The sequence below is a fragment of the Monodon monoceros genome, unplaced genomic scaffold (genome assembly GCF_005190385.1).
Source record: "Monodon monoceros isolate NGI ecotype Baffin Bay Population unplaced genomic scaffold, NGI_Narwhal_1 Super_Scaffold_11, whole genome shotgun sequence".
Lineage (NCBI taxonomy): Eukaryota > Metazoa > Chordata > Mammalia > Artiodactyla > Monodontidae > Monodon > Monodon monoceros.
The window spans coordinates 83,899,174-83,908,277 of NW_021703767.1; the positions used below are offsets into that span (position 1 = coordinate 83,899,174).

Consider the following 9,104-nt stretch of genomic DNA (forward strand, 5'->3'; position numbering starts at 1 on the left):
AAAAGATTTGTGCAGTGTATGGAGAAGGTGCTGTGACTGATCGAACATGTCAAAAGTGGTTTGCGAAACTTTGTGCTGGAGATTTCTCGCTGGACGATGCTCCACTGTCGGGTAGACCAGTTAAAGTTGATAGCGATCAAATCGAGACATTAATTGAGAACAATCAACAGTATACCACGCGGGAGACAGCCGACATACTCAAAATATCCTAATCAAGCGTTGAAAATCATTCGCACCAGCTTGCTTATGTTAATCGCTTTGATGTTTGGGTTCCACATAAGTTAAGCAAAAAAAAATATTTTCGCATGTGATTCTCTACCTAAACATAACGAAAATGTTCAGTTTTTAAAACAAATTGTGACGGGTGATGAAAAGTGGATACTGTACAATAATGTGGAACGGAAGAGATCGTGGGGCAAGTGAAATGAACCACCACCAACCACACCAAAGGCCGGTCTTCATCCAAAGAAGGTGATGTTGTATATATGGTGGGGTTGGAAGAGAGTCCTCTATTATGAGCTCCTTCTGGAAAACCAAACGAGTAATTCCAACAAGTACTGCTCCCAATTAGACCAACTAAAAGCAGCACTCGATGAAAAGCGTCCAGAATTAGTCAACAGAAAACGCATAATCTTCTGTCAGAATAACGCAAGACCGCATGTTTCTTTGTTGACCAGGCAAAAACTGTTACAGCTTGGCTGGGAAGTTCTGATTTATCCACCATATTCACCAGACATTGCACCTTCGGATTTCCATTTATTTTAGTCTTTACAAAATTCTCTTAATGGAAAAAATTTCAATTACCTGGAAGACTGTAAAGGGCACCTGGAACAGTTCTTTGCTCAAAAAGATAAAAAGTTTTGGGAAGATGGAATTATGAAGTTGCCTGAAAAATGGCAGAAGGTAGTGGAACAAAAGGGTGAATACGTTGTTCAATGAAGTTCATGGTGAAAATGAAAAATGTGTCTTTTATTTTTACTTAAAAACCAAAGGCACTTTTTGGCCAACCCAATACCTAAAGGAATTTAAAGCAGGAACTCAAACAGGTATTTGAACACCAGTGTTCATAGTGGCATTATTCACAATAGCCAAAAGATGGAAACAATCCACACGTCCATCAACAGGTGAATGGATGAACAAAATGTGGAATATACCTGCAGTGGATCATTATTCAGCCATAAAAAGTAATGAAATTGTGATACATGGATCAACCTTGAAAAACATCATGCTAAATAAAATAAGCCAGAGACAAATGGACAAATATTGTATGATTCCACTTTTATCAGGTACGGAGAATAGGCAGATTCATAGAGATGGCAAGTAAAATAGAGGTTATCGGGGAATGGGGAATTACTATTTAATAGGTATAGAGTTTCTTTGGGGGATGATGGATGATGGTAATGGTTGCACAAGTTTGTGAATGTACTTAATGCCACTGAGCTATACACTGAACAGTGGTTAAAATGGTAAATTTGTTGTGTGTATTACCATAATGAAAAGAAATATAGATATTTCTGGTTTGGGTAAGGCTTTAGAACTTTAGTATTAAAGTTCTAAAGAAACCCCTCTTTAGAAACATATTCTGATAGAGACCATAGTATACCTATCACCAGTATAGGGAGAGGCCTCCCCAGAGGAAGATTCCATCACCTGCATCAGAGTCTGCCAGGGGAGCACTAGAAGGTTTATCCTTTCATTTCTCCTTTCTAGGCTATCCATCCGGGATATGGTTTTCTCTCAGAAAACATGGAATTTGCCGAACTGTGTAAGCAAGAAGGAATTATTTTTATAGGTCCTCCTTCATCAGCAATTAGAGACATGGGTATAAAGAGGTATGAGTTTATATCTTTTTTTTTTTTTTTTTTTTTTTTTTTTTTGCGGTATGCGGGCCTCTCACTGTTGTGGCCTCTCCCGTTGCGGAGCACAGGCTCAGCGGCCATGGCTCATGGGCCCAGCCGCTCCGCGGTACGTGGGATCTTCCCGGACCAGGGCACGAACCCGTGTCCCCTGCATCGGCAGGCGGACTCTCAACCACTGCGCACCAGGGAAGCCCAAGTTTATATCTTTTAAATACAGCCATAGGAAGACTAATTGAAATGGTTTGTTTTAACTATAATAGACATGTTAATTATACCCTTTTGTCATCATAGGCAAAAGTTATTTATTTGCCACTACAGTGAGTTACAGAAAATATTCAACTAATTAGTGTTTCTAATCAATATGTTAATCAGTTTTGGGGGATTAAAAACAAGGTGAGATGAGCTACCACATGAAAACTGGATTGAGAAAACTAATAGATATTTTAACATTTGTATTAATATTTGTTGTCTCAGACTATAGTCCTTTTACCTATGGAATGTTTTATTTTTAAACTTCCATTGTATTTTATAGACTAGGAAGTATTTGTGTTTCTCTTGTATGAAATAATCCATAGATTTAGGACATCTTGGTTTTTTTATTCTAAAGCACAGCCAAATCCATCATGGCTGCTGCTGGAGTGCCTGTTGTGGAAGGTTATCACGGTGAGGACCAATCAGACCAATGCCTGAAAGAGCATGCTAGGAGAATCGGTTACCCCGTCATGATTAAAGCCATCCGTGGTGGAGGAGGAAAAGTAAGATTGCGCATGCTCGTGTTTTCCATTTTGGGCTATCTAATTTGTTTTACGTATGTTGTAGTCGTAACTATCTCTCCATATTAGGGTATGAGGATCATTAGATCCGAAAAAGAATTTCAAGAGCAATTAGAATCAGCGCGGAGAGAAGCTAAGAAGTCTTTCAATGATGATGTGATGCTGATTGAGAAGTTTGTGGACACACCAAGGTGGGTTCAGCTTTTTTTTCTGACTCAAAATTTTTTAATTAATTAATTTTTGGCTGCGTTGGGTCTTCGTTGCTGTGCGTGGGCTTTTCTCTAGTTGCGGCAAGCGGGGGCTACCCTTTGTTTTGGTGCGCGGGCTTCTCGTTGCAGTGGCTTCTCTTGTTGCGGAGCACGGGCTCTAGGCGCCCGGGCTTCAGTAGTGGTGGCACGTGGGCTCAGTAGTTGTGGCGCACGGACGTAGTTGCTCTGTGGCATGTGAGATCTTCCCGGACCAGCGATCGAACCCGTGTCCTCTGCACTGGCAGGCGGATTCTTAACTACTGCGCCACCAGGGAAGTCCTCAATTCATTTCTTGTTGATGGAATTTAGAGTCTTTTCAAAATAAAAAAAAATTCTTGTAAGAAACTAAGCTCTATCTTACAGATAAAGCATCATTTGAGATGCTCAGAAAATGCTAATAGTTAGCCAAATTGAATTGTAAGTGATATGTTAACAAATATACTAATAGCTCATCCTTATATTGCACTTAACCATGTGCCAGGTTCTAAGTATTTTACATATACTAAGTAGTAATCTTGCTATCCTTCTATTTCTAGTCTAATTCCTGCAACAATCCCATTAGGTGGACCCTGTTCCCATTTTTCAGGTGAAAATACTGAGCAACAGAGTGGTCATCTGACTTGCCTGACGTCTCCCAGCTGGGAAGTGGTGAAGCTGGGATTTGAATCCAGGCAGTTTGACTCCAGAATTCACACTCTAAGTGACCACACCGAACTGCTTCTCTGGGTACCACTATAGCAGATACTATGTGGATTTCTAATTTATTTTATTATCAGGAATTTTATTTTCATGTGTATTGCTTAAAATAAGATATTGATTATAAAAGCTTCTTGTTTCATAGATTTTGTGTTAAATACACACACACACACACACACACACACACACACACACCTGTAAGTCAAGTGACTTTATAGAGAAAAATTCATTTGGGGACCATGACCAGAGAGAGATTTACCTTGAAGGTAATGAACTAAAGCTTCAGGCCCTTCTCTTGCATGAACCTCTTTGAAGAACCTGTACCCAATTTTGTACTCATCTTAAAGTGGGCTCCCAAATTGTTTTTGTTTCAAGCCCTACAAAACTTAGAACTGTCCCTGAGCATGGCACAGTAATTAAATTCATTTAGAACGTGATAGTTAAAAAAAAGAGCACAACGTATGCCACCTATTAGTGGGAAATAAGGCAAAAATGGAGGAAGTTCTAAGGTGAATTGAAGGTTCCTTTCCACAGTAGCTTTCAGAAAAGGATAGGCTAACTACCCGCATTGGCATACTCTTGAGTTAAAATTGTCGTGGAGACATCAGCCAGCTATGTCAGTGACTGTGACTCAACGCCTGCAACATTTTTGAAGATGTAGATTCTTTACTTGTGAAATGTTAGCTAAATATTACCTCACATTGTAATTTATACTCTCAATACCTGGGAAGCTCCTGGGAATCAAGGACCTGGTAGTTTCTTTCTTTTTATTTTCCCATATATATTACCTGGCATTATTTTCTTCATGATAGGCATCAGGAATATTTTTTTAAATATAGAAATAATATGAATACATTACAAACTTGGAAAGTACAAGAGACGGAAAACCAAGTCAGTCATAAGCTCATTCTCCTAATATAAGTATTAGCATTTCTACATATTTCTCTTCTGTGTTTTCTAGTAATAAATTTCAATATCATGATAATCACTATTTTATATTCTGCTAAGTAATTATCTGTTGAGTTAATGGAGTACCAGAAGATTGTCAGGGTGGTGCTGATAACTGAGAAAAGTAGAAATCAAGATGTATTATATAATAAATCTGATCAGAACTATTGAGCTTATCTGAAAGGTTGGGATAGATAACAGTCTTCAAAGTGTACTATTTTAGAGAATTAAAAAAAAAATCAGATTCCTTCCTCACTTCATATTCAGTGCACATTCTAGAGGGATTAAAAATGTGGGAGGGTATCATGATCCCTGTTACAGATGGAGAAGCAGGGCCAGAAGGTGAAGTATCGACCAGTTCTCAGAGTCACGTCTGCCTGCCGATGCCTGTCTGGCTGCTCCAGGGCCTCCAGTAACTGACCTTGTATAGCACCTTCATGAGCAGAAGACTCAGATCCAGCTCCTGACCTAACACACACATGAATCATGAGACCAGGACCCATTTCCCAGGCATGTGACCTGGACAGTTGCACAGGGCCCTAAGCTCGGAAGGGTCCATATTTGGTTTAATACCCCGTGGAGGCATTTTAAAATTCTTAATAACATTTTAAAAGGGGCCCTGCATTTTCATTTTGCAGTGGATCCATAAATTTTGTAATGGGTCCTGCATGTGACTTTGGACGAGAAAAGGAACAGATGAGATGAGGAGATCTGGCTGGGGCAGCCACAGAGGAAGCAGAGGCCAGGGGTTGTGAGGGCCCTCTCTTCTCGGTTCTCAGCAGATCCCTCCATCCCCTGCTTTGAAAGGAAACAATGGCTCCTGCTTAAGAGGCTTAACCTCGCCAGACTTTTGGGTCAAGCAGATTCTGCATATGAGTCATATCTTATGATATTTGTCTTTCTCTGTCTGACTTCACTTCGTATGATGGTCTCCAGTTTCATCCATGTTGCTGCAGATGGCATTGTTTCGTTCTTTTTGGTGGCTGAGTGATGTTCCATTGATATATGTACCGCATCTTCTTTGTCCATTCGTCTGTTGATGGACATTTGGGTTGCTTCCATGTCCTGGCTATTGTAAACAGCACTACAGTGAACACTGGGGTGCATGTATCCTTTGAACCATGTTTTTCTCTGGATATATGCCCAAGAGTAGGATTGCTGGATCGTATGGTAGCTCCATTTTTAGCTTCTTGGGGAGCCTCCATGCTGTTCTCCATAGTGGTTGTGCCAGTTTACATTCCCACCAATAGTGCGGGAGGGCTCCCTTTCCTCCACACCTTCTCTAGCAGTTACTGTTTGTGGATTTTTTGATGATGGCCGCTCTGACCGGGGTGAGGTGATGCCTCATTGTAGTTTTGATTTGCATTTCTCAATTGCGCTGTTTTTATGTGAAAAAGAAATGGGACTTTTTTTTTTTTTTTAACCTTTGGGTAAAACCTATAGGGAGGTCTGTTTTAGTTAGATCTTTGTAACACAGCAGGTGAGGGAAAGTTTTGCGAACGTTTTTAAAGACAGTTGAGCGAGGGGGAGATGTTTCCAGAGGGTTGTGGAGTCTCCTCTGGGCCGAACCCTGGCAGCCACGCAGGCCACTCCTGCTCTGTCCAGTGGAAGACTGGCTACTGCATGTTCATCTTACTGATAAAACTTCTAGGAGGCAAATATTTGTCAAAGCCAATGCCATGGGGCTTCCCTGGTGGCACAGTGGTGAAGAATCCGTCTGCCAATGCGCGGGACACGGGTTCAAGCCCTGGTCCAGGAAGATCCCACATGCCGCGGAGCAGCTAAGCCCGTGTGCCACAGCTACTGAGCCTGCGCTCTAGAGCCCATGAGCCACAACTACTGAGCCCACGTGCCACAACTACTGAAGCCCGCACGCCTAGAGCCCGTGCTCCACAACAAGAGAAGCCACCGCAATGAGAAGCCCACGCACCTCAACGAAGGGTAGCCCCCACTCGCGGCAACTAGAGAAAAGCCCATGCACAGCAACAAAGACCCAACGCAGCCAATAAATAAATAAATAAATAAATAAAATCTATTTTAAAAAACTGTGAATAGGAAAATAAAAACTTTAGAACTCTTAGAAAATATCAAGGCATTCCTACTAGAAACCAGCTGCATCTGTCCATCTAGCCAGACCCCAGCAGTGGCTGAATTGGAGTGACTGGGATTTGATGTACTTCTTGGTTCTCAGACACTGTGCTCCAGAATCTCTAAGTTAGATAAAGCAACACAGAAAAGGATCATCAGAAAAAGGAAAATAACAAGGGTGATTTGACAACCACAGAAATCCTAACAGAACACAGATCCTCAATGAGCTTCCCTTGTAAACAACCAAAGGAAAGTGTTTCCAACTTCTGAGAAGTCAGGAAAGAGCTATGTTGTGCTCCTGGTGTGGCCCCCGTATGTTCACTTCAGAACCTAGAGTTCCTGCTCTAGTGCCTTCTTCCCTGGAGCAGCTAAAGGATAAGGGAGAGTCAGTGGACGTGGTAAAGTTTTACAATTGGAATTTGAAAAACAAACAGCTCAGCTCCAACATGCAAAGAGCATAGAAGTTGTTACTCACACCCAAAAAGCAAGTAAAAATCTGAACAAAATAAAAATCAATGAATTTTAGACCCATCAGAGAACTGAGGCCACCAGGTAAACCACCACCCTGAAATCTGGGCAGGCAAGTGAAGACAGCAAATCACAGCCAAGATCAGCTAACCTGGAGCAGAAGCTGCAGGAGCCATAAACTGATAGGGACACTTAAATGGGAATTTTGACAAATTACTAGAGGCTGTGTGTGGACTAGCTTGATGGTGAGGGCCCAGTGTTAGGGGGAACCCCAAATTTTCATAGACTTTTCCTCCAAGGACACCACCAAGTTCTCAAAGTGAAAATCCAAGAAAAATTCCCTCACATTTTGGGGCAGGAGGAGGAAAAAAGAAACCATTCTGAAATAGACCCAGAGCTGTCTGTTCTCCCTACCAAAGGCCAGCACTCTAAGGGAAACTTTGCCAGAGCCTTTTCTGTCCCGGGGGAAGGGCAGTTAGCCAACTCTAGTCTTCCTGTTTCACGTAAGGGAAGAAAAAAAAAAAAAAGCTAATAAACACTTCTGAGGCACACAGGGACACAGACCCACTGAAAGACCGAGATTTAATCCTAAGATTATAGAATGCTTTCCCTCGCCCACACCCAACTGCCATGTCACCAGGGCTCCTATACAATAACCAGGTTACAACCAAAAGAGCTGCAAGACACAGACTCTGATTAAGGAGTTCTTAGGGAAACCCAAAGACAAAAGGAGAAAAAACAAAACAAGGACACTAGAGGGAACTGAAGCCTCTGGCACCTGTAGCTACTGCAGACATTAAACACAGCCTGCCTCCTAGCCAGGCTAACATAAAATCTCACATGAAAGTTTTGTTCACCTCAGTTCCTGTTCTGTGACACATTAGGCCTGGCATTTAACCAAAAAAAATTACAGGGCGTGCTAAAAGACAAGAAAAGCATGGTCTGAAGAGAAAAAGCAAGCATCAGAACCAGACTGAAATATGACACAAATTTTGGAATTATCAGGTTTAGAATTTAAAGTAACTAATATGTTAAGGGCCCTAATGGAGCAGTAGGTGACATGCAAGAACATATGGGTAATGTAAGCAGAGAGATGGAAACTCTAAGAAAAAAAATCAAAAGAAAATGCCAGGAATCAGAAACGTTGTAACAGAAATGAGGAATGCATTTGATGGACTCAGGGTAGACTGGACACAGCTGAGAAGAGAAACAGTGACCTTGAACTTATGTCAGTGGAAACTTCCCAAATTGAAATGCAAAGAGAAATAATGAAAACAAACAAACAGAACATAATATCTGAGAATTGTGGGACAATTTTAAAAGGTGTAATATATGCATCATTTGGATACTACAAGGGGAAGAAAGAAAGAGGCAGGAGAAATATTTGAAGTAATAATGGCCAAGATATTTCCAAAATTAATGACATACACCAAATTATAGAACCAGGAAGTTCAGGGTATACCAAAAGCAGGATAAATGTCAAAAAATTTTTGAATCATATTAATACTGCAGGAAACCAAAGACAAAAAAAGTCTTGAAAAAAGCTACAAGGGAAAAACACCTTATCTATAGAGGAGCAAGGATAAGAAATACGTCAGACATAGCTAGTAGGAAGCAGCCACGTAGCACAGTGAGTTCAGCTCAGTGCTTTGTGACCACCTAGAGAGGTGGGATAGGGAGGGTGGGACGGAGAAGCAAGAGGGAGGAGATATGGGGATATATGTATATATATAGCTGTACACTTTGTTGTACAGCAGAAACCTACGCACCACTGTAAAGCAATTCTACTCCAATAAAAATGTTAAAAAAAAAAAAAAGAAGAAGAAGAGGGCTTCTTGGTGGCGCAGTGGTTGGGAGTCCGCCTGACGATGCAGGGGACCACGGGTTCGTGCCCCGGTCCAGGAGGATCCCACATGCCGCGGAGCGGCTGGGCCCGTGAGCCATGGCCGCTGAGCCTGCGCGTCCGGAGCCTGTGCTCCGCAACGGGAGAGGCCACAGCAGTGAGAGGCCCGCGTACCGCAAAA

At 41.7% G+C, this 9,104-nt stretch overlaps 1 protein-coding gene across 5 annotated transcripts in view; it reads left to right on the top strand.

Annotated features, from left to right (window-relative positions):
* MCCC1 (methylcrotonoyl-CoA carboxylase 1) overlaps window positions 1–9,104 on the top strand; it is a 63,356-nt gene that overhangs the window by 19,091 nt on the left and 35,161 nt on the right. For 3 of the 5 annotated variants that reach the window (XM_029214763.1, XM_029214764.1, XM_029214767.1), the window contains 3 exons: window positions 1,711–1,832; window positions 2,467–2,614; window positions 2,702–2,823. In XM_029214763.1, the coding sequence (XP_029070596.1) occupies window positions 1,711–1,832; window positions 2,467–2,614; window positions 2,702–2,823 (392 nt within the window). The remainder of the gene's footprint in view (window positions 1–1,710; window positions 1,833–2,466; window positions 2,615–2,701; window positions 2,824–9,104) is intronic. The other 2 variants (XM_029214765.1, XM_029214766.1) reach the window with 1 other exon arrangement.